The sequence below is a fragment of the Bos javanicus genome, chromosome 4, assembly GCF_032452875.1.
Source record: "Bos javanicus breed banteng chromosome 4, ARS-OSU_banteng_1.0, whole genome shotgun sequence".
Lineage (NCBI taxonomy): Eukaryota > Metazoa > Chordata > Mammalia > Artiodactyla > Bovidae > Bos > Bos javanicus.
In genome coordinates, this window is record NC_083871.1 from 49,551,894 (window position 1) to 49,577,355 (window position 25,462).

Genomic DNA, 25,462 nt, shown 5'->3' on the forward strand with positions numbered 1-25,462 from the left:
AAGGCTGAGATAATACCATGACCCAACTCAAAGGAAAAGTGCTTAAAAGGATTTGTGGGTTAAATTACATTTTGTAAACCTGATGGCTTTTTTTCCTGACCTGAGGCTAGTTTCTTTTTTTTCCAGTGCTTTGCTTTTATTAATCTGTTGATTCCCAGAAGGCTTTCATTTCTAATGTTATAATTAAAAAAAAAAAAAAACCTTACATTGTAGATTTTTAAATAATGCCACTCAGGATCCTAAAACATGCATCCTTGGATACTGTGTTGGAAATAGATTAATGAAATTAGTTTTCCTGAGATGATTACAATCTGTGTGATTAGATGAAGAGCGAAGGTAGAACCAGAGCTGCTGGTGGAATGTAATCGCTCTTCTGGCAGGCTCCCGAAGGATCCCAGAGTTTTTTGTTCTCCCTTAAGGTGCATGACGCCAAGGCCAAGAATCATTTCTTAAATGGGGTTGCATTCAGACCAGGGCCTTTTAAGGCTTGTTATCGCTACATGTAAGAAGGCTGAGCTGTACTGTGGTCTTTTTTTAATGAGGTAAAATTCCTCATTAAATGCATTATCGCCTCACATCAGACATCTCCTAACACCCTGATCAACCACATGATCTTGGGCACAAGATCTGAGGCTTGAAGTCAAGGGACCAGTTACTTTAAATCTAGAAGTTGTAGAAAGGACCTCCTACAAGGTACTTGAGCTAATGTCAGCTGTTAGCTTCCTGCTTCTCGTACACAGTGTGGAGATGAATGAAAAGTCCGTCTGACTTCTTAGAGATGCTGATTAAAGTACCATCACACAAAATTGCTCCTGTAGTTCTGGCATAATGTACTATTGCCTGAATGTATAGGATTTAGCCATGAAACAAAGCCCCTGCTCCTGCCAAATGGGGAATCTATAATAAAAACTCATAGCATTTGGAGAAGCACAAATGCTCCATATCCTTTCCTGTTTTGTCCTTTAGCCTAGATCTTATTTTGCTGTTTGGGGGGTCCTTTCTGGCAAAGGGAGTTGGAATGTTTGAGAACAGGAAAGATAACTGGGAGAAATGGGAAAAAAATAATCTCATAAAAGTTCAGCATCACTCAGCTCAATTCTCTCTGCTTTCACTGGCAAAATACACACTCTCCAATCAGAGATATGACTGCCCAGAGAAGGACTAAGAAGAGGAATTTTCATCGTAGGGAATCTGGTAAAATGGGATGAATGAAGCACAGCTCTAGTGGACCAATAGCTGAGCAGTAGAAATAACCTAGAAATAGGAGTCTTACTTGTGGTAATGGAATTTCCCTGGAAGCAGCAAAACATATGACAACAACTTATGTTTATAATGTTTTCTGCAATTACATTACCATTTCATAGATTAATCCTTTTGTTACTCTGTAAGGAAAAAGTTAAGAGTATCCTCCCCTCCGCCGCAGGTGAGAAGGGAGGCCTGGAAGTGTGTGAGTCATTTTAGTTCACAAGCCTAGCAAGTAACCCAGTTGTGACTGTTATGGATCCTTTGTCTCTGTATCCAGACCTTCTACTGCCAAAGAGTTATTGTTTGCAGAGAAAAGTGCTGAATATAACGTGTACACGTTCTGCACTGCAGTCCCCACAACTCTGGGTCCATTTGCCCCCAAGCCCAGAGCAGTGACTGCCAGAAAATGAATGCCCAGCATCTATTTTCACTCACAGCACTGACCACCCCTCCTGATGGAAGCACCGTGCTGTTGATTCACCAAGTTGAAACAACATCGTGAGCTGTTACTCTGGCTTATCAACTACTTACTCTGCTTCCTCAAAGAGATTCCCGATGTTCTTCAGTGGCTCGGCAGCTGGGCTCTGGGCCAGGATGTCTCTGATCTCGTTGACTTTCTTCTCCACCGAGTCCACAGTCTCCCGGTAAGGCCCAATCACACCACTGATCTTCAAGGCCTTGGCTTTCTCCAGGAACTTCTGGGTCCTGTTGGTCAACTCAGCGATGATCACGTCCCAAAGAGCAAAGCACTGGTGGCAGGGTGTGCAGTCGGGAAAGACGCCCGAGTAGCCCCGGGTGCACTTGTCACAGCGTGGGCCCTCCACGCCCTCCACACACACACACTGGCCAGTGGACTGGTCACACTGCGGTGTCTCGATGCCCCTGGGGTCGCAGTCACAGGCTAGAAGGGAGAGAGCAATGCTGGCTGAGCCACTAGAGCCCAAACAGCCACTAGGCAGTTATACCCTCAGCCACTGTTACACAGGAAGGTCTGTACATGGCCTACGGCAGTTTACCAATGACCCTCACAGAGACTATAGCTGCTCCCCCAACAACACGCGGTACCTCAACCCTGGCTAGCTGCTGCTTAACAATTATAGTGATAATAAATTTTTCTTTAAGTGAACACCATTGTGCATCATTGTACTTGCCTCTGTACAACTAGTTTACATGCATCGTCTCACTTAATCCTCACAATAACCCTATGGGATCCAAGTATTACAATCATCAGTTTTATAGATGTGAAAACTGAGGTCTAGAGAGATTATGTGACTGCCAAGTCTTGCAGCAGGGAAGCGGCCAAGCCAGGAGTCTAACTCAGCACTTTGCAGCTCCAGAGTCTGTGCTTTTAAGCTCTGTCTTGCCTCTGCTCCCCTTTTTTTGACCTGTCTGTAGATCCTGTCAGGACAGGACAGGGTCTGTCAGGTGATACCCTAAAGATGTGAGGCCTCTGGCCTAAGATAGAGCAGTGATGAGCAAGCAACATACCAACATCCCTCTACCCGTTCACAGAACAGTGAACGGTTGATGAAATGCAATAAGGTTGATAAAGAGAAAACTAAATGAGAAAGAAGTCTCAGGAATTCTAAGCGTCTGGTTAAAAGGTTTTCAATTAAGTATCATCTAACTTGTGGGTGCCTGCCATTGCACTAACCACCCCCAGCGCTAAGAGCAGAGGCTCATAAAACATCTGAAGTGCAAAGGCCTTGGGAGCCATTCAGTGCCAACCTCTCACTGGCCCAGTAGGGTTGGCATCTGAGGCACTGCGCCACTGAACCCCGGCTCAGAGTCCCAAAGCTCGGATGACTAACTTGGTTTTCTATCAACACTTGACATTTGTATTGTTCAGTATTTGAATAACAAAGGCCTGCAGGTGGCACTAGGGGTAAAGAACCTGTCTGCTGGCGCAGGAAACGTAAGAGACTCGGGTTTGACCCGTGGGTCGTGAAGATCCCCTGGAGAAGGAAGTGGCCACCTGCTCCAGTACTCTTGCCTGGAAAATACCATGGACAGAGGAGCCTGGCGGACCTCAGTCTATGGATCGCAGAGTTGGACACAACTGAGCATGCACACACACACACACCCCTTATCCCTGGCCTTAAACCCCTTCTGGGAAAAGGTGGGGATAAAAATAAAAACAAAGATCCTATTTCCCTAAGTAGATTGTGGACTCCAAGGGAGGAGGTACACCTTTAACCATCTTTCCATTCTCAGCTCTGTGCACAGGGTTAACTCTCAAACTGGAGCTCAACTGTCTGCCAAACGAGGCTCTACCCTCACTTTTGATACAGGCATAAAAGAGACATCAACACACCCCCTACAAAAGAAAATAATTTTCCTAGGACTCAATTGTGGCAAAGCACAACGATGTTCACTGCAGCACTACTATATATGAAACAGATAACTAACCAGGACCTACTATAGAGCACAGGGAACTATACAATATTTTGTAATAATGCATAGTAGGAAATATACATATAACCGAAAATATACATATAACTGAATCACTGTGCTGTACACCTGACACTAATACAACATTGGAAAATCAACTACATTTCGATTAAAAACCAAAAAACCCTTCCTGAGTCAATAGTATTGTCTCCAAAAGACTTTCTAATGAAACACTTTCCAGAACCAGTTTCATGGATGGTCCTGGAAACAAAATACTCCACCTTCCAAAGCCAGAAAGATGTGTGTTTGTGGACTGGACCATTCACCTGACTCTCCTCACACCCTGCTTTGTATTGTTCCTTTAGCTTTTCCTGGCCTCTGTTTGCCAACTACAATCCGCGATCTCAAGCACCAAGTTTGAGTAGAACAGTGTTGTAATAAACACTCAGGCTGCCTGCTGGTGAATCCTGCCTTCCCCACACCCGACCCTAGCTGGGACAAAAACTGAGTCATGCTTTCCATGTCTATAAGGGATAATGATTATACCTAGCCACTCTTAGGATTGCTTTCAGGATGAAATGAGAGTTCTGTGATCAAGTAGCTTTGGGAAATTCTACGTTCTCCTTTTGAAAATTCAAAACAAACAGCATGTTAAAAACTCAGAAGAGTTCTGCATTAAAAACCTTGTTCCACATTTTTTTTTTTTTACCCAGTCGTATCCCAAACTCATTATACTGTGGGATCTTTTTCTAGTGGAATACCTAATGACACCCCCCCGCCTCAAAAAAAAAAAAAAAAAAGAAAGGGAAAGACTTGGGAAAACCACTGCCTCCATCAGTTCCTAAAATCAAAGAGACTGGGAAGAACTCGGCTAATGCTTGTATCTGAAGGTCTGTGTTGTTTAGCCTTCAGGAATGGATTTCTATATCATCTCATAGAATTTAGTCATCTTCCAGAAGGCTGTAAGTTACCTAGGTCATCTAAGTCCTAGCCTCTCAAACTCCAGCAGGCATCAGAATCATGTACAGGGCTCATTTAACACATTCGCCCCATTTCTCCCCACAGATCTGGAATCAGTGGGGCCTGAGAATTTATATTTCTAGTAGTTGCCAAGAGATGCTGATATTGAGGGTCATTATACCCCATTTTGAGAAGTACTGACCATGTTATCTTCCCAGCTGTTCACCTTCCTTTTGCATGTTAAGTGTATGTGTGTGTGTCTGTGTGGAGGCGGGGAGTGGAGCAATCATGACCTTCTAGTTCACCAGTGTAAGCTGATGAATGGACCTAAGGACTTGTGTAAGCAGAGGGCCTTTGATGCCATTTGAAATGAATGAGGCTGTCAGGTGCTCCTGTCCTGCAGGCCCCAGTGGGGAGCTGTGTGTGGGGCCTCCCGTGGCCCAGCAGATCTGTCCTACTTTTTTTTGGCCGCACTATAGGATGTAGGATCTTAGTTCCCCAACCAGGGATCGAACCCATGCCCCCTGCATTGGAAGCAGAGAATCTTAACCACTGGACCACCAGGGAAGCCCCAGATCTGTCCTGCTTTACTGTTATGCTGGGGACAACAGTGCCAGATGGTGCATATGCTTTTAGTTTGCTTAGAAAATCTTTCTTTCCTGAAGATAATGCAAAGGTGTAGTCCCAAAGAGGTTTTCACTGAATTCATGCTGGGGGCAAGGGATGTGTGCATACATTGAGTTTATTTTTAATTTCTCTAACAAGTGTTCATTTATGTCATTGGAATAGGCATGTCTTGCTCTCATTCTGTCATGGCCTCTTTGAGGGGGAAAATATTGGTCCCAAACTGTGGGATTTAAAAGGCAAGTGGCCTCTCATTACGACTTTCCTTGTCTTTCACACAGCTACGTGTTTTCTCATAGGAAGAATACCTACCTATGACTTAAGTCTTCCCAGAAGCATATTGCTAATGAGACAACAGCAGAAAGTCTAAAACTGTGCCCTCCAACAAGTCACTTCAACAGAAAGGTTAGCAATGGAAGGCATATTTGGCAAATGATTACATAATGTGAAAAAAGCGGTCACGTTCTTTTCCCAAAATCTACCTAATTCTCATCCTAGCTGATCTCTGGACCCTGCCCTTCAAGACCAGTGTCCCAGAGGGTGGGCAATGCTCTGGCACCTCCAGAGACCAGGACCCGTTTGCTGACCACATTCCTTTCTTCCATTTGAAAAGCAGAGTCAAATTTCATAGATGGCTGGACTGCAGTTTCATCACTGAAAAAGTCTGACTACCTAAAAACGCATCAGGTTTTCACTTCAAACTGAAGCTGGTGAATTGTTAAGCGCCAGTGGACATGTGCTTCCTTCTTTTATTAAGCTTCCAGAACTGCTTCTCTGATGGGGTCACCTTGGAGGCAAGTACTAAAAGGCCCAAACTTATGACCTTGTAAAAAATACCCCCTAAGAGTATCTTCCTTTCTGCTGAAGCAGAAAGGTTGGTTCTCACCTGACAGTTTAAAACTTTACAGACAGTAAAGCTGTGAAGGAGACTCTCCAACCTCACATACACTGGGACTGGGAAAATTTATCAAGTAATTGTACTGGTTGTCTCCGACAGGGCCAATGTGTTTTCTCCTCTTTAGAGGAAGGGATAGGAGTCCAGGGGACCTGCAACTCAGTGTGGCTTTAAAGAATGGCATTATTAGGTGAAGGACCAAAACCTTTCTCTTGGAAAGGACTATATATAGTGAAAGCTGTTGCCTGATTTTTAAGATGAACAAATCATGAAGATGAAGAACAGCATTCTAAAAATGAGACTGTCATCATTTTAATGAGCCATGAGAATTCCACCTTCCTATATAAATATATTCTTGGTTACATGGGCAGTGGGTCATCTCTATTTTTACTAAGTTTTCTCCTCATTTAAAACAAGAGGTACAAACTATTAAGTATAAAATAAGCTACAAGGAGGGATTCCCTGGTGGTCCAGTGGTTAAGAATCCACCTTGCAATGCAGGGGACACGGGTTCAATCCCTGGTTGGGGAACTAAGATTCCATATGCTGCAGGGCAACTGAGCCTGTGTGTTACACCTACTGAGCTGGAGCACTCTGGAACCCATGTGCCACAGCTACAGAGCCTGAGCAACCAGAGACCATGACACAGCTGGAGGGCCCACATGCCACAACAAAAGACCCCACGTGACACAATGAAGAAGACTGCCACCACCAAGACCTGACGCAGCCAAATAAATAAGTACATAAAATAAGCTACAAGGATATATTGCACAACAGAGGGAATATAGTCACTATTAAAAAAAAAAGCTATAAATGGAGCATAACCTTTAAAAACTGTTAATCACTATATTGGACACGTGTAACTTATATACTATTGTACAGCAATGATACTTCAACTAAAAAATTAATAAAACATGATCTCTAAGAGGTTGGTAGATGAAAAATAGTGTACCCATTTTACAGACTCTGAGATCTGGAAGAAACTGTCAGCAAGGAAACAGCAGAATGGGAAATAGCCTACGTGCCTCTTTCTTAGCAAGTGTCCCTTTCTGCTTTCTTCGTATCCGTCCCTTCTTGTCTGCAGACCTCCTCTGCCCACTGAAGAAAGTCCATCCTCAAGGGCTTTCCACCATCTGATGGCACTGAATCTCCTCTGTCTCTCCATGAAGACAGTTCCCATGACACCTGCCGAGGGGACTCCGGTCCCTGCCTGGCTTCCCCCCGCCCTGACGCCTGCAGAGTTCAGCACCTCTCGTTTTCTGCTGGCTGCCCCCTATAACACCTGCAGAGTTCAGCACCTCTCATTTCCTGCTGGCTCCCCGCTATGACACCTGCAGAGTTCAGCACCTCTCGTTTCCTGCCCTCCTGCAGCTTCACGCGCTGTTTCCCCCCGGAGCCTGCAAGGTGCCCTGATCAGGGAGCGGCCCTCCTCCCCAGTGTCCACTCCCCTCTGGGCACACTGGGCAGTCACTCAGGCTTGTGTTGGTCCCCACACCTTTCCTTTTGAACTTGAAGCTGCCTGGGGACCAAGAGAGTGCTCTCCTCACATCAGGGGACAGGGTTTACTCATTTTTGTCATGAACCTGCCTCAATAGATCCCCGGGGATGTGCTCTCATGCCAAAGGTTAATTCTTGCTTTACTTCGGCATTTCTATTTTACTCTAAGGGAAATTTCAGTACTTTCTAATCTCTGAAATGTGATTTTCTTTTTCTGTAAATTCTCTAACCTCCTCCAGTCCCACGTGTTTTTTTTTTTTAATTTTTTTGCCTCAGTAGTATGATTTTAAATGGAAGTTTCAAAAGTTTTGAAACGGAAGTTGGAGAATGAATAGGATTCATCTGCAGAAATGAGCTGGCTGTCTGGCCCAGGAGATGGTAAACGTTTTCTATAAAAGGCTCCATCACAACTCCTCAACACTGGCCCTGCAGCAGAAAGGGAGCCCGGACACTATGGACAAACCAGGGCATGACTGTGCTCCAGTCAAACTCTACTGAAGGGGGCTGTGAGCTGGATCTGGTACGTGGCTATGGACAAGCCTTCCCTCTACTAACAAAAAGATCTGCAATTCTCTAAAGAGTCAAATTAAATCTGACTTCCTGAGCCATCCTGGAAATAAAGCAAAAAGGTGGGTGATTATAAAGGAATCCCAGCCTGAGAAAAGATGACAAGCATTAAAAAAACAAATTATGTCTGAGCAAAAATGTGCTTCGATTTTCTACCAAAAACTACTGGAAATGAGAAACAAGCAGGATGGAAAAAACAGCCAGAGCCTCTCACCTATGGCCCCTATTTCCAATCAGCCCGGCCTTTCCCAAGAGCCAGAGGCCTTGCCTCTGCGGTCTGCCAGTCAACAGAAGATTCCTCCTGTGACCCTTTGACTCCTCAGGGTATGGGGCAGAGCTCTGGGCAGAGGTTTTTCTCGGGCACGTTCAGGACTGGGTGGGCGAGCTCCTCTCCATCCAGCACAGTGACGGGCTTGTTCAGACTCGGCACTGTCGGCCAAGAGCCCCAACCCGCCTGGACAATGGGAACATTCAACAATTCACGAGCTGGAGGCTCAGCTCGTTTGTCTTTGACATAACTCCATTTTTTTCCATAAGGAGAATACTTAGCTATGACTTAAGTCTTTCTATAAGCATATTGTTAGTGAAGTGGCTCCAGAAAGTCTGAACTTGTGCCTTGTTCAACCGAAAGGTTTGAAATTCACTCCTGGGCAGTGAGTGACTTAATCTGAGAAGACTGTTCACATTTTCATTCCCCATAGTTCAATCTAATTTCAGATAACACCTACTTGTGTTCCCGCTGGTTGCTGGAGCCTGTCCCTTCAATCTCTTGCCCTCGCATTTGCACTGGTGATTGTGTTCCTGAACTCGATCTGCTCCTGCATTCTTGTCCCTGCCCTCATCAGATTATTCTGGTCTTGCTCCAACAGCTATCTATCCTGTGTGCACAGGGCCCATAGCTGGCCAGGACTCCCCCACTGCATGCTGCAGTCAATTCTTGCCCTTTCTAGGTGCCTTGTCAGTTATGAACTTCCTTCATGGGGTGTCAAAAGCATTTGGGTCTCCACAGTTTCTTATGTAACAGGCTGACCTTTCCTTTGCGTAAAACAAACAAAAGAAGTTGGCGAACATCAATGCCATGGATTTCTCTCCTTGCAAAATTTCTAAAACATGATCTCACTTTTGACCTAAACAAGTTGATACTGTGCTTATAAGCCACAATTTCTTTGGCAGATTTAGAGGTGAAGGTTTAAAGATAAAAGGGTAAGGGGTAAAGTTCTGAGTGTTAAGTGAACAATCCTCTGATTGACTCTGACTCTGGGAAACAGGCTTTTCATGCTAACAAAGCTTAGATGGAGCAAAAGGTCAGAAAGCTTTGGCAGTCAAAGCTATTTTGCCAATGACACACGCTGACAGAATCAGGCTATAAGCATGATAGAGCCATTATCTGGAGAAAATCAAGCCCCTGGGGCAGTATACGATTGAGAAATTTAACAAAATAGTGGTGAAGTCCTGAAGAAACCAGATTTTAAGCAGGATTTTACTTGCTAGGGACCTCCTAGAACAAGTGGTCCACTGAATATCATGGACCTTCTAAAGGAAGTGAGAAAATCAGGTTCCATTAAGAACCAACGTCGGGGACTGAAGAATGATATATATGAATACATCTGTATATCTACACAGCCCTCGTCATCTCCTCTGTGGAGCAAACATTCGTCTCATCCAAGAGTGGCGCAGACCCTTCTGGCTACACAGCGAATGAAAGAAACAAATCACAGGCCATTGGTTCTGGTCATGTCTACTGCTTGAATCTTTGGACTTAGTTCAGGAACATATGAGCTGACTCTGGAACAACATGCAGCTTCTAGATTTGTGACTTTCAGCAGAAGATTCTGAATGAACTGCTAACCTATATTATTTCTCACTACAGTTCAGTCTAAAAAAGAGATTTTTTTAAAAAATGTAGTGTCCAACAGGGACCCAGAATTTCATACGTATAATGAAGAAAATATATCAAAGAGCAAATAAGAAAGTACAGAAGATATTTATCCATAGTTATAAACTTAAAACATAAGGAAGAAAACCCAAGTAGGAAAGAAAGAAGAGGAAAACAGTATAGGAACAGTCTACTAAAATCTTCTCCAAGAATGCTTTAAGATCTGAAAAATAACCTGGCAGGAAAAACACTGCAACAGCATAAAAATTAAGCAATCCTTCTGATTCACATGCCTGTAGCAATATCTTGTTCTTAAGAAAACATCAAGCTTTCCCTCAAAGTCCTAGTTAGTCACAAGCCTAAGGGAGAATCTGGGTTTTCGTCACATTTAACACATGTGGTGGTCCTGTCTCCCGCTCCTTTGTTGCACACGAGGGTTCTAGGACGTTACCCTCCGAGTTCTTGCTGGTGGGGGTGACAGTTGAGGGCTTTAACTGTCAGCACTATCTGCTTGTTTCACTGGGATCAAACCATCTTACCAGAATGCTTGTGCTGACAAGGAAGCTTACCCCAAAATACTGTTAGGGGGGAATCCATGTGCAGAACTTGATGCTCATTTTGCTTAAAAGCATTTTAAAAAGCCATTCTGATTACTCAGCCATAAAAACAGAATGAAATAATGCCATTTGCAGCCACATGGACAGACCTAGAGATAATCACACTGAGTCAGAGAAAGACAAAGACTCTATGAATCACCTACATGTGGAACCTAAAAAACAGTACAAGTGAACTTACTTACTGAACAGAAAAAGACCTACAGACACAGAACATAAGCTTATGGTTATAAAAGGGAAAGGTGGCGGTGGGGGAGGGATAGATTATGAGGTTGGGATTAACACATACACAGCTATATGTGAAACAGAAAAACAACACAGACCTATGTACAGCGCGGAACTATATTCAGTACCTTGTAATAACACATAAGGGAAAAGAATCTGGAAAATACGTATATATAACTGATTCACTAAGATGTACATCTGAAATATTGTCAATCAACTATGTGTTCATGGCTCTGCGTCCGACTCTTTGCAACCCCATGGTTGCGAAAGTCAGCCACATCAAACAACTGCCAGGCTCCTCTGTCCAAGGGATTCTCTAGGCAAGTATACTGGAGTAGGTTGCCATGGCCTGCCCCAGGGATGGAACCCGAGTCTCCAGCATTGCAGGCAGACGCTTACTGTCTGAGTCACCAAGGAAATCAACTATGCTTCAACTTAAAAAATAGTAAAAAATGCAGCCATTCTGTGTGATCTGGAGTGTGTATGTATGCTTGTCTGTACCGAGGCAGACAAGCCTCAGCCCTGGGGAGCGAAGCCAGCAGTCAGCAGACCCACTTTTACCAGCTACATGTCTCCATGTAGGTGGAGATGGGTTCCAGGTTTTGTGGTTGTTAAACAATGAGCATGCTTTCTTTTGTAATTCAGCCTAGTTCTTATAGACAAGTTCATTGAGCTGAGAAAGCTCCCACAGACACCCGGCCCATCCACTCGCGAGTCCGGCGCCCATGCTCACCTCGGCACTCCACGCTGGGGTCCCCCCAGAAGAGCTCCTGGCACTCGCTGCAGGTGCGGCCTCCGAAGCCAGGCATGCAGTGGCACTGCCCTGTGAACTGAGGCCAAAGACAGACCTGTGTCAGATCAGCTGCAAGGCCGGGAGACCTAACGGCCTGCCCGAGAAGACCTCGCGCCTGACCTGACCAAGCACAGGGAACCTCACCCCGATCGTGGGTGCCAAGGGCCCCAGGCTGGCATCTCCTAACCGCTCCTCTGCAAGTGGGGTTGGGAAGGCCCAGAGCAGGTTCCCTTTTGTTGACATGTTTCCTCACTCATATCCTCATACGTCACTCACAAGCCTGGACCACCTGTGACTGTGTGTGGCACACCGTTCTGTGTGTGTCAGGGAATAGGAGAACTTTCTACAATGTTGGCTATTGTTATGTGGCCCATTTCAGGCTCTGCGGCTAAGGAAAAAAAGTCTGATTCAGCAGCCAGGTATTGGAAAAAATGACCCCCCTGGTCCATTCTAAAGCGAGCTGCCCCCCTGCTGCTGCTGGGGTCCTAGGCTGCTATGCCCCAGTGGTATCCAGTGGGGACTCTGTGCACATTGCTTTACATTGTCCCAGCCCACGGGGGCAAGTGAGGGGAGATATCCAGTCTGTGCTGTGTGTGCCAAGCTGGGTATCCTGGTGCAAGGCTGTAACCACAAGGAGGGGTGCCTTTCTCTAACTGGGGCCCAGCCACCAAAGAGCTTCATGTGGACTCAAAGTCCTCTTTCCTCATGTTATGATGGCTGCCCTGGGCGACAGTGCCTCACCTCATTACAGGACGGCCCGAAGGAATGAGCAGCATCACAGCTGCAGGGGTCGCACCCCGTCCCACTGGCCAGTTGCCAGGTGTTGGGCGCACAGCGGTCACAGTTCTGGCCAATCACGTTAGGGAGGCAGAGGCACTGCCCGGTGGTTTTGTCGCACTGGCAGTCAGAGCCGTTACAGTGCTCTTGCACCGTGCCCAGGTAATTGCAGACACACTCTGAAAAAGAACAACCTGGTCAGATGCACTTACAGAGGCCCACTCAGAAAATACAGACAGTGCGGAAGTCAGCTACATCAAACAACGACCACTTTCTCTCTCTAGATTTCAACCTGGAAATGCGAAAAGAAGAGAATGGAATGGAAGGGATTTAAAAAAAAAAAAAAAATAATCTAAAACTGTGGTTCTTATCTTATAGTGTTCCACACAGCTCTGACATTTCCCAGGCAGACATGTAAAATGGCTGGCATGTACCTTCAAAAATACTTGATTTAATAAGTGGCTGGTGAATCATTGTAAGATTGAGGATTTAACTGGAAATAAAAACCAGGCTGTGGGAGCAGAGATACCTAATGATTTCAAACTCTTGGCAGGGAACAGCAGTCACGGCTGTGTGAGCCATGGCAGGTAGAGCCCTTTAAACTAGGAAGGCTTGAAAGAATCCAGTCCTGCTGGTCCTCAACATTCCGCACGTGTTTGTACCAACAAAGACAGGGGCCTGGGGGCCGTGCAGCCGCAGCAGGAAATGCTGGCTGATCTCGCGATAAGAGAGAAATAATGAGTTCTGAAAGAGATACTTCAGAGATGTTACTCCTTTCTTTTCCTTGAGCTGGAAGGCTCTATCCATCACTGACAAAAGGGTAGACCAAAGTGTGTATTTAGGATGCAGAAGTCTCAGCCCATCAACAAGTCCATGGGCAGAACATAAAATCAATCCACTCTAGACTTGTGGAGATGATTTGTCTGTGGCTTCCTCCCTCGGGCCTGGTGTGGAGGGCAGTGCAGGTCTGGGGCAGTGAGGAGCTCTGCGCCTGCTGGGGAGCCAGTCCAGAGGCTGAGGCATGTGGCGCCGGCTACTGGTGAGCACAAAGGCATATCCAGCCTCAGATAGCTGAGCTGCTTAGTTACCTAAGAAAATCGACCTGCATATGCCAGATGTTTATGCAATGCAAGGATGCACTGTGCTTATTTTAACAAAACTGTTTTCAATTAAAAAAAAAAAAAATCAATCCACTCTATCGATGGCATTAATCATGGGGACAGTGGCACAGCTTTTGGTTCCTTCTCAGGTGCTGAGCCACAGCTCAACACTTCAGTGCCAGGAACGAGGCTGTAAAAAAAAAAAAAAATCATCCTTATCTTTCTCTTGTGGTTAGTGAAATTTTCTCTTTCTGAAGAAGTGTTTTACCTGATGAGATAATGGGCTTCCCTGGTAGCTCAGTCAGTAAAGAATCTGCCTGCAATGCAGGAGACATGGGTTCGATCCCTAGGTCAGGAAGATCCCCTGGAGAAGGGAATGGCAAACCCACTCCAGTATTCTTGCCTGGAGAATTCCATGGACAGAGGACCCTGGTGGGCTACAGTCCAAGGGGTCACAAAGAGTCAGACATGAATTGAATGACTAACATAGATGAAATAAATCCCCTAAGAATAAAATCCCTCAAGAAGGAGGCAGGGGAGGAGGAGCAGGAGAGTGGAAGTCATTCAAGTATGGGGCAGAGGGAGCGTGCATCTTACTACGACAGTCCTGGCGGAGCGCGTCGCCATAGTATCCAAAGTGGCAGAGCTGGCAGTGCTCCCCCTCCGTGTGGTACAGGCACTTGAGGCACCTCCCGGTCTCCTTGTCGCAGGCTTCTGGGTCTGCTGTGTCGATGTTGTGGTGACACTGGCAAGGCTGACATGTCCCCCCCACATCTGAGGGATTGCCAAAGAAGCCTGAGGCACACTCGTCACATCTGGAGCCTGTTGTCCAATGAAACCAGCATGGGGCTTTTGGCTTGCTGACTGCAAGATCTGGTCCCCCGACATTCCTGCCAACCAGAGAGCCCACCCAGGTGGTGCCTCGATCCCCAGGGCGCTAGTTACTGGGCCAAGGCTGGCCACACTTTCAGGGAACAGGTTGCCAGTCGGGAAAGGCAGCAGGTTCTTTGCAGTGATGGTGCTTCAGCCTGGGTTCTCTGCGGTCATGGTCGGGGAGGGACAGTTAGGAGAGTTCCAACCCATGCACTCAGCTCCTCATTACACAGGGATGGACAATCAGGAGCAAAATAATGGTTTCACAGCAAAAAGCTTAGCTTGATGTTAAATCTTAACCCAAGGATTATTTTCATTGAAAAACCCTGGCTCCTCCCTGAGCAACCTGAAAAATGAGGCCCTTTGTGACAGCCAATTTCCCTTCTTAAGAGATTTCGAAGAGTAAACAAGTTCCTACTGTATAGCACAGGGAACTATATTCAATAGCCTGGGATAAACCACATGGAAAAGAACAGGAAAACGGATGAATATATGTATAACTGAGTCACTTCGTTGCACAGCGGAAATAAACAACATTGTAGATCAACTATACTTCAATAAATTTTAAAAAATCCTAAAAAGTGCAAATTGGCTGAGCTGTGTATAAGCATAAGGAGTATCTGAAACAGTGGCATCAAGGATGAAAGAAAGGGAGACTGTATGTACAACTTGCTACACTCCATGAATGCTGGCAGATAATGTGAGTACAGCAAATAATGAAGAATATTTCTAGCTTTGATCACTTCTATTGTCTGGGACTCGCAGATGGTATTTTTTCCTTCATTCTGCCCACTATTTGGCTACTTTACTTTTTGAGACTCTCCTATTAGGCGTTGGATAAGGGAAGGAAGAAGTGAAATATAAATTAATCTTTCTACTGGTTAGGAACAGAACTGGTTAAGAACATTAGACTTCACAGGGACTTTAAATGAACTTGTTATTGTGCTCTGTATTATAACATTTTTATCAGAGACATGAGAATCGAGACTATCCCACATACCAAACAGGAAAAGAACATCTTTTATATTTCAGATTCCCTTCACTTTTAAATAAATATTTTTTTTTAAAAAGCAACTAAATTGGCTCACTCTTCAGCTTTTCTTCTTTCTTAACCACTAACCTCATGAGGACACATCATTTCCTCTGAGAGTCTGCACATCACTTACCAATATATCCAGGATTACAGACACAGGCAAGCTGCAAAGAAACAGGGTCTTGATAGCAGCTACTGGCAAACTGGCGTCCGCTCTCGGGACCATCTGGGCAAGGACAAGGGCGGCAGTGGTCTCCTGACCCAATGACGGGGTCTCCGTAGTAACCCGCCAAGCACCTGCGTCAGTTCCAGGAGAGAGGTCATGAACTGCAGTGATAAGACATACGTTACAAGAAAAAGTCTAAGAAACCATGTTCTCTGTTTAGGAACATCATTCTTGATTCCTCATGTTTCCACATGAAGGACTTTCCAGTAGAGCAGTGGCTTAAACACTACTTTCAATCAGAATTCCCTGGAGGGCTTTTAAACACAGATTGCTGGGTTCTGTCTCCTGATTTAGGAGGTGACGTTGCCACCACTGGTCTGGGGATCCCACAGAAGGACCACTGCATTAGAGTTACACTCCTGGCCTCACCTGGACTCTCATTCACTCCTCCCTAAAGAGTGTACCTCTCCCCAAGTGCATGCTATTGTTCTAATAGCTGCCTGTCCTGGGCATTCTGGTCAGCTCCTTCTGTGCATTAAGGAGTTTGGGGGAAAGAGAGCTTGTGGTTGTTGGTCTCTGCCCATGCCTGGGTGGGGCGATGTGTCAGTAAGCCCATGGTGGCTTGTTCTACAATCCAGCCTTAACCAGTGAAAAGTAGAGAAAGATGCTCTCCAGATGCATGTCCCTTGTGTCTGTCTCTCAGGGATGAGAGATGGTATTTATCAGTTCCCAGACCCAGCAGGTCCCACCTCCCTGCCTTACAGATAAGGCAGCCAGGGAGCAGAAATGATTTGCAAAACTCAAATGAATAGTTAGTAACAAGCCACAATTTGGATTCAGCCTCCCAACTTTCAGCAAGGAATTCTTTTAGTATGCCAAGGCGCTTTTCAACATGACTGATAATTAAGTTACGTGTTAAATTTCCTATAGCATAAGAGCTTGAAGGAAGTTTGGATATCATCTAATCCAACTTAGTTATCCTACTATCATAAAGTTGGATATTCAGAGAGGTGAGCTAAATCACCCAAGATAGAGCAGGTCAGGAGCAGAATTGGGCCTGGAACTTCTAATACAGTTTGTTTTTCTTTTTTCTCTTTTTGAGGCAGAGGATTATTTTAAATGGGGAGTGGGGAAGGATGAAGAAATAGAAGGGAAAAGTTGTTCAGAGGGCATTAACCTTCTATTAGACACAGACACAATACAAGAACATATGTCCCAATTACATGCTGGGAAATCAACAGGAATGAAGCAATTCTGTGCAACAGTTTGAGAAATTTTCCTATGAGGCATTTCTAGGTGCAATACATCCAAACACATCATGATTGAAACTGAGTGTTCACTTCCTGCCTCCTCCTTCTCTAATCCCCTTGGCAGTAATCTGAGTCCAGAGCTTCTTAAAATCACAGGACTGGAGTTGACCATCTCGAGAAGAGGAAGAGAATGGGAAACCAGCTCAAACTAAATAGTGGCATCTGAAATACTTCAGTGAAATTCTGTCATCAAACTAGGGCTGAAAACCCTTCCTCCTCCTATATCCTTTTGAGTTCTCCTGCAAGCAATCAGAACGCTTTAGAAATATGATTTCACATCAGCCTTGTGGACAATCACCTCTGCTGACCAGTGTTCCCCACCTTCTTCACCCTTTTCATCTGATTTTCTCATCTGTCTGTCTTGAATTTATTTTCCATGTCCACTGAAACAATGGTGATGAAAAATCAAATGCAGAGAACGAAAAATGACACCAATACATTAATTTGTTCCTTTCAATCTTATCTAACTGTCTCCTATCTTTCTACAGCACAATCTTGTGGTTGGAAACACTTGACTTTTACTCTAAGGAGTAAATTCTTGAATACCATCCAGCACACAACCAAGAGCCGTGTATTTGCTGCCTGTACATCCTCATGCTGTAATCACATATTCAATTTTCACTAAAATTGAAAATTTTGCACTGACTGAACATTTGCTGAATATTTTTTTAAAAACAAAAGTACCATAGAGGGTGGATATCAGGAGAGGTTTATTGACGTGAAAGGTGGAGACTAGTATTCCCAAAACAGCAGATTCTAAGAGCATGTCTGCCTTCTTAAATTAGTAACAAATGATGTAAGTCAGGATGTAATTTCTTCATACAGACTATTTCTTACCTACTGAGCTGGGCTATAATATAATTAGAGGCATATTCTATGTCCCATTCTTCCTATCCCTGGTGCACTGCACTACATCCATAATAATTGTTCAATTAACATCTGCTAACTGGAGAAGGCGATGGCACCCCACTCCAGTACTCTTGCCTGGAACACCCCATGGAAGGAGGAGCCTGGTGGGCTGCAGTCCATGGGGTCGCTAAGAGTCGGACACGACTGAAGGGACTTAGCAGCAGCAACTGGAGAACAGACCTACTTGTGCACATTTTATATGGGCTCCTGGAAACGCTGGCTGCATAAAACGTTGTGATCAACAAAGCCATTAAAGTGGCTAATCCCCGTTTGGATTTGGTTTCTACTTTGACCCAAATTAGGAATTAACATTTCACAACTCTCACCCTAGGCCAGAATTGGCCGAGCCAGAGACGATTGCTGTGCAGCCTAGAAGGACTCTTCAAGAGGGCAGATTCCTGCCAGTTTTGTTCTCTGTTGTATCTCCCTCTGCCCTCAAACAATGCCTGGCACACAGAAGCTGTAAACGAAGTCTGTACTAGATAAATGAATGAGTTCCTAGAAAATACCAAGGGGATTATAAATGAATGAGCAACCTGAAGCCTGGTAGAGAGTCATTCTGTGGTTTGTCTAAGATGCTGTTTGCTCAGTCAAAAACAACCTTGTTCTCTTTCCTTTCAAGAGGCGGCACATACCTCTCACAGTTATGCCCTGTGGTGTAGTCCTGGCAGCTCAAGCACTCCCCTGTCACTGAGTCGCAGTCATCGGCGTGGCCGTTGCACTGGCAGGGCTGGCAACTTGGAAAACCCCAGAACCCGGGTAAGCACCGGTCACATTGCCTCGTGTACACCCCCTGGAAGCAGTGGCACTGGCCAGTGATGGGGTCGCAGAAAGCATTGACAGATCCTTGCAGATGGCACTCACAAGCTGAAGAAATAGGCAACCAAGGGACCACGTTGAGAAACTGGTTAAATGCAAACACACCTCTTATACAGGCTGGCCCCCTCCTTTCAGTGTAGAATGCTCATGGGCCTCTGTGATCAATCTCCGGGGTGCAGCACGCCTTCTGAAGCTGCATGACTTATGATGTGAATGCGTATGTTACAGTTCTTCCGGTCAACTTACGTTTGCATCCGCTGGGCCCAAAGCCAAAGGTGCCAGGGGCACATCTGTCACACCTTCTTCCCACCACGTTCGGCCGGCACTGACACTGGCCTCCGTTGGGGTCGCAGACGGAACTTAAGGAGCCCTGAGGGTCGCACTCACAAGCTGCAGGGAAGACAGGCAAGAGCCCATAACCCAGGGCAGCCATGCCTGCCACAGCGATAGCCCAGCACATCCCACCCAGTTCTGCATTGGCCTGTCCTTTTGCTCAGATTCTTCCCTGACCCCTCGTGGGCATCTCGGCTCATTCAGAATTCCCATTTAAAGCATTTATCTTCCCTCAGAGGGGTGTGAGGGAAGCAGCAGGAGCAAGTTGACAGATAAAATCAGTTTTTCTAGGAAGGAGGTCACTAATGTTTTCTCTCTTTGCCTTCAAAGCTCAAATATCATAGGATCTTCAACAAAAGGCCAGTGACCTTTCGAAGAGCAAAACATCTATTTCAGTTATGGGATGCTCCTCTGATTTCATTCCAACTTCCTGCCCTGCATATGGCAAGTCTCAGGGACCTTTCCCTCGTCTCTTACCCTTTGTGTATTTCTCGATGACTGAGTCCACTGTCAGAGGTGCTTTATCACTAACACACTCTTAAAAAAACAAACATAAACTGCAGTTGAGACACTCTTTCCTTTGTGTTGTATGCCTAACAAAGAACTATCAGACATGCCTGCCAATGTATCTCATGATGCCAAGTGTCCTCGGAGCTTTTGAGAAAGAAGGGGCACAAGCAGCAGCGGTGATACCTACCCAGGCCTGTCTGGTGCAACAGGGCAGAAATGCTAAAGATGATGTTTCTGCAAACGTCAGTCATCGGCGTCTTCACAACGCTCCTGCTGTTCTCTAGACATCGGTATCTCTGAAAGGTTTCCCAGGCGCTGTTGGTGACCACCCCATCTCCTGAGCCTCCCACGGTGAAGATGTCCAGTGACTTACAGAATGGCATGAGAACAAGCTAGGAAGAAACCAGAACACACTGTTCTTAGGTGGCTGTCTGGGGTCACCAATTAACGCAAATCAACGTCAAGTGGAAATCTTCTCATTCTTAAAACATTCTTGCCAGAAAAAGTATAGATACCCCTTACATAGTTTGATGAGTTTTGAAATGTCATTGTTCAGACACTTCCTATTTTCAGGAAGGATCAGCTTGAGTAGAGTCTTCCAGAGGGTGGAGTTTTATTAAAGTAAACAAGCAAAGTAACCTTGGAGGCAGGAAAGACTCCTCAGCATGATCCTCCACAAAGCCCTCTAGGGAAGTAGATGCACGTTGTCTGCCTAGTCCTCCCTGCTCGCATCGGAAATGACCTCCACTTACGGAATCAATCAGGGTGTAGGGGCTGTCCACACCGCTGTCCGAGGAGGTGTACTGTGGCAGTTCTAACCGCACCGTGTAGTTCACACCCTTCTCAAAGCACACGGGGCGGGGGAGGACCACGTACCTGCCCCAAAACAGAAAAGAAAAATAACAAAGGTCAAACTTTAAGCATCCAATCTATCAAAGCTCCCCGTAGATCCCAAAGGAAGGAATAGTCTGTGTCTGGTTTTGGCTCTGAAATGGTTACTGTACAACTCACAAGGTGAGACACCAGCAAAATAATTAATTTGCATGTTGGTTCTACTGAGCTGCAAACCGCTGCCACACTGACCTGGAGCCAGGTGACAGGGACACCACCTGGTTGTCATCATCGGGAACAGTGTTTCCACACCGGCTGCTGGTTGGAATCTTGCCGGGCCGCTGCACCATGATGACAGCTTTCTCCCAGTGGTCGGGGAGCTAGAGTAAGAAGTAGAGGATCAGAAGGACGATTCGCTGGCCTGCTGCTGCCTGTCTGGAAGTCTCCAGCCACCTATCTTTTGCCAAGTTTAAATGGGAAACACTCGCTTGCATTTCCCTTCCCTCTTACCACGCTCTTGGCTTGTTACCCCAGTTTCAGCCCAAATCTCCTCACCTGGACACTGAAACAGCCTCCCATAACCCTCCTTGCCTCTCCCAATATCCCTTTCCATCCACCTTAAAACACACTTTATTATCTTTTATTAAAGTATAGTTGATTTACAATGTTGTGTTAGTTTCAGGGATACAACAAAGAGATTCAGTTATATATACACACATATCTATTTTTTCAGATTCTTTTCTGTTACAGGTTATTATAAGATATTGAATATAGTTCCCTGTGCTATATGGCAGGTCCTTATTGTTTCAGTGTTCCATATATAGCAGTGTGCCTCTGTTACTCCAAAACTCCTAATTTATCCCTCCTCCCTTTCCCCTTTGGTAACCATACATTTGTTTTCTCTGTCCGTGAGTCTATTTCTGTTGTGTAAATAAGTTCATTTGTGCCATATTTTAATTCCACATATAAATGGTATCATATGGTTATCTGTCTTTCTCTGACTTAAAAGCAAAAATTAAGAAGATTAAAAAAAAGAACACTCAAACCCACAGCTTAAAGACAATCCTCTGTCCAAAACCCTTCAAAAGCTTCCTGTTAATACAGACTCCAATTTCATTTACTGATCCCAGCGTTTCTTCTAACAGCCTCTCCAACCACCCTTTCTCTGTGGAAGGACACTCCAACCACCCCTCCATCTGCTGCTCACGCTATCCCTCACTTCCGCTTGTGTCAAAATTCTGTCTCCATCTTAAGACCTACAACTGACTCTTTAAGGAAACATCCTGGCAGCCCCGGGGCAGTCTGGCTGGTATGAACCTCTCATCTTGCAGCACTGCTTGTGTCTCTGCTCTTACACTTTCCACCTTTGATGCCAGTTAGGGACACGTGTCCATCCCTGGGCAGGGCAGGCTATGAGGGCAAGAAGAGGACCCAGCACGTTCTCATCACCACCTCAGTTCTCAGCAAGACTAAGTGCTTAACAAAGAGATCACTAAATGTTTGTGAAACTGAATTTAATAAAAATGTATATTTTTACTTTCGAGGAAGATAGAAAGTCAGAGAGGTTCCTCTATTCCAAGGCAGCCTGCACATTTCACAAAGACTCAGTGTCCATTAGAAGAAAAACTTTTACCAGTATCCCCCAATCCCCATTAGTCCAATGAAGGGTTACCTGTGGCTCATAGCGAATTAGGATGTCATACTCCATAGAATATGGTATGTTGTCGATGAAGAACTCCAAGTAAGCCCCTTCAGGCACTCGGACGAAGCCCGCTCCAGTCCAGGAAGGAATCCGGTCCTGGATATACTGCCGTTCCACTATGCTGACCCCCTAAGGACAAGGGGACAGGCGTGATGCTTTACTTGAAATGGAATTCGATATTAACAGTTAAAGAAATCTGAAGGCACCCAAAGGTCCGAAACTGTAGATATGAAACCTATTTTTTTTTTTGCAGCCACATTTTCCCAGTAGATTCTATTAATTTTTTGGAATATAAACAGGTAATTGGTTTCTTTTTAGTTTTTAGGTTGAAGTAGTCTTGAGACACTGGAGATGGAATTAAGGCTTAGGATATACCTTCTATGATACAACCAGGGGAATGAGCATGAAGGAAGGAAAGAGAACATCCCAAATGCTGTTATGAGCAAGCCTAGGAGTGACCAGGTATGTTCTGCATTTCTACAAGACTAGCCCAATATCTATGGGTGTATTTCTGTCATCCTCATTGGCATTTCTTTCAAGCTCCAGGTACAAATGAGGAAACGCGATACAGTCATGAATGTTCACTACTGATGAGTGAATTCTGATGGTCAATGAGATTGAGAATGGATCAATGTGAGTTGCTTAACTCAAGGGTGACTTCGAGTGTGTTCACAGGATTACATATAATACCTGTGATTAGTCACCTCCAAAGATGAAGTCTGTCCTCACCTATAATGAAAGTGGGTGTGGCTTCACCATCTAGAGGTGTAAACTATGTTCCCCTGCCATTGAATCTGGTCTGGCCTTGTGACTTGTGACCAGCAAAATGTGAAAAAATGACCTTTTGGGTCTTCTTAGCCCAGACCTTAAGAGACCTGGCAGTTTCTGTTTCCTCCTTCTTGGAAGGCAGATGCCGTGGCAGAAGTCTCACTACTCTTCACGCTGTGAAGAAGCTCAAGACAGCTGTTTGGAGAACGGTGCTCAGCCAGCCTTCAGCTCTTTCTGCCACCCCAGCTGAAGTGCCAGACATGTATTTTAAGCCACTAATTTTTGGGATAGCTGTTATACAGCAATAGAAAATTGAAACAATATACTCTGAATGTTAACTGTACTAGCTCAATAATTTTGTAGTGTCAGTAGAGAATAGAAAAAAAAACACACCGAAAAACCAATCCCCTTAAAAACACAAATAGCCTTATTACTGAATGTTTTGAAGTCTTTCTGAGTGATGGATTTACCTAGTTTTAAATAGGACTATTCTCAAGAAGGCCTGGTCCTGATCCTTGCTTCATGCTCACTGATAAGATGCTCCTTACCTAGTCTCTTTACAAAATGTGTGTATCACATTACTGCCCCCCTCCACTCTGCTTTATCCACCTGGCAAGCACACCCCTACTTACAGGCCCGAAGTTGGCTTCTTCTGCTTCGTAGATGTAGTGATCCAAAGTGGTGAAGTAGTAGCCAGATTCCACTTCACTGCACTGACGTCCGATCATGTGGGGTCGGCATAGGCACTGGCCCGACTCTGCAGAGCAACTGGCAAGGAAGCAGAGAGGGTCAGCGGTGCTCACCACATCCATCAGTGAACCAAGCAGATCCATGTTTGCCATTAAACGGTAAATAGGGTGAAATACTCAGGAGGGTATTCTTACTCCATTCTGAAAGTAAGTACATGGAAAAAACACTGCCTACCAATTAATCCCAAACTCCCGAGCTTCCCTGGTGGTTCAGATGGTAAAGAATCTGCCTACAATGTGGGAGACCTGGGTTTGATTCCTGGGTTAGGAAGCTCCCCTGGAGGAGGGCATGGCAACCCACTCCCATATTTTTGCCTGGAGAATCCCCATGGACAGAGGTGCCTAGCAGGCTACAGTCCATAGGGGTCACAAAGAGTTGGATACAACTGAGTAGCCAAGCACAGCACCTGAGGTTGAAAGGTCTCAGTAACCTGGCCTTTCAGTTTCTCTCCCCTGTGCTCTCCCCTGCTCCATATGTGCCATGGCAGTGTTTCTGCAGCTATCACATATGTTCTTACATTGGCAAGAACATATTTCTTTGGCAAATACAACCCCTTTCCTGGGCCTGACATCTAAATATCCAACTCTCAGAAGGACAGCTCCAACTCAGTGGTCCCAGAGGCTAATCACGGATCCAAGAGGGCAGCACCCAATCCCTGCCTTGGGAGAAGACACTACCCACCATTGCATCAGCCATGTCAGAAATCAGAAGGTATCCTCTAGATTCCCTCTTTGTAACCAATCAAGGGCCAAATTCTGTGATAGCCCCTCCTAGCATCTTGGGTGTCTCTCCCCACTTCCCACTGACTAGGCTATGCCTTTCTTCCCTCTCTCATTCATGGTAAAAGCAGGTAAAGTCTTCCAACTGGTATCCTTATTGCCAGTCTTCCAACTTTCAACCAGAACTTCCACCTTCCCCAGAGCTGCCCCAATGACCTTTCTGAGATGCATTAACCATAACACTTCCAGGCACGATGGCCTTGGGGCAGTGTGCCAGGCCCCGCTGTCCCCTGCCCCCCAGTTTGGCCCTCCTCTTCCTTTCTGGCTCTCCTCACCTCTCCCACCACACTGAGCGACTGAGTTTCTCCAGGGCGCTGGGGGACGCATGACCTTTTCCCTTTGTTTCTCCTGTTCCTGCAGGCTGGAATGTCCTGCTCCCTCATTTACCCAGCAAAGACCCTCTCGCAAGATTCAGCTCAGGCATCATGTTTCCTGACTGTCACTCCCCATCCCATAGAAGGAACCACCTTCTCCTTCACGCCATCACCTCCTTGCAGGAGAAACGTCAACAACTAAGCTGGTCCTGAAGTAGGCTTCATTACATTTGAGCACTGTGTCTTCAAATTCTCCTAATTTTTCAACCATCATCCTTTCCTGAAGGCTTGTTTGGTTCCCTCCCTCTACTGTTCTCAAACGGTGCTTTCTGAGGCCTCAATTGTTTGTGCTCTGTACTAAGACATTTATTACTTTCTCTCTTGTTGTACAATTATTGATAGACCTACCTAACCCCTGAGTTGACAGGAAACTCCCTGAAGGCCTGGACTGTGCCTGACTCACCTCAGTTACCCTGCCCGACCCCCCAGCTGGCCCAGTGCTCAGCACATAGACACACCCAAACATTGGTTCAAGAAATAAATGCATGAAAGATAGGTGTTCTGAATTTTAAAAAGAAAAATACTATTTAATGGAAACAGTGCTTTTGTGTTATTGGTCATTATTTAGGTAATAAAGGCCTCAACTGTAACATACTCATTTGGTCCTCAGCCTACGTTTGTCTGTTTTTTCCCTGGTAACAGGAGTTTATGTACAGGATAAAACTGAATTACACAGAAAGCAAACTTATGGTCACCAAAGGGGAAAGAGGAGGGGAAGGGAAAAATTAGGAGTCTGGGATC

The 25,462-nt window shown here is 45.4% G+C and overlaps 1 protein-coding gene across 2 annotated transcripts in view; it reads right to left on the reverse strand.

Moving 5' to 3' along the window:
* LAMB1 (laminin subunit beta 1) overlaps positions 1 to 25,462 on the reverse strand; it is a 77,538-nt gene that overhangs the window by 13,668 nt on the left and 38,408 nt on the right. For both annotated transcript variants that reach the window (XM_061414001.1, XM_061414002.1), the window contains 12 exons: positions 23,451 to 23,586; positions 22,021 to 22,179; positions 20,601 to 20,728; positions 20,270 to 20,393; positions 19,705 to 19,909; positions 18,921 to 19,064; positions 18,491 to 18,722; positions 15,604 to 15,767; positions 14,162 to 14,386; positions 12,429 to 12,643; positions 11,628 to 11,724; positions 1,777 to 2,146 (listed from right to left, as the gene is read on the reverse strand). In XM_061414001.1, the coding sequence (XP_061269985.1) occupies positions 1,777 to 2,146; positions 11,628 to 11,724; positions 12,429 to 12,643; positions 14,162 to 14,386; positions 15,604 to 15,767; positions 18,491 to 18,722; positions 18,921 to 19,064; positions 19,705 to 19,909; positions 20,270 to 20,393; positions 20,601 to 20,728; positions 22,021 to 22,179; positions 23,451 to 23,586 (2,199 nt within the window). The remainder of the gene's footprint in view (positions 1 to 1,776; positions 2,147 to 11,627; positions 11,725 to 12,428; positions 12,644 to 14,161; positions 14,387 to 15,603; positions 15,768 to 18,490; positions 18,723 to 18,920; positions 19,065 to 19,704; positions 19,910 to 20,269; positions 20,394 to 20,600; positions 20,729 to 22,020; positions 22,180 to 23,450; positions 23,587 to 25,462) is intronic.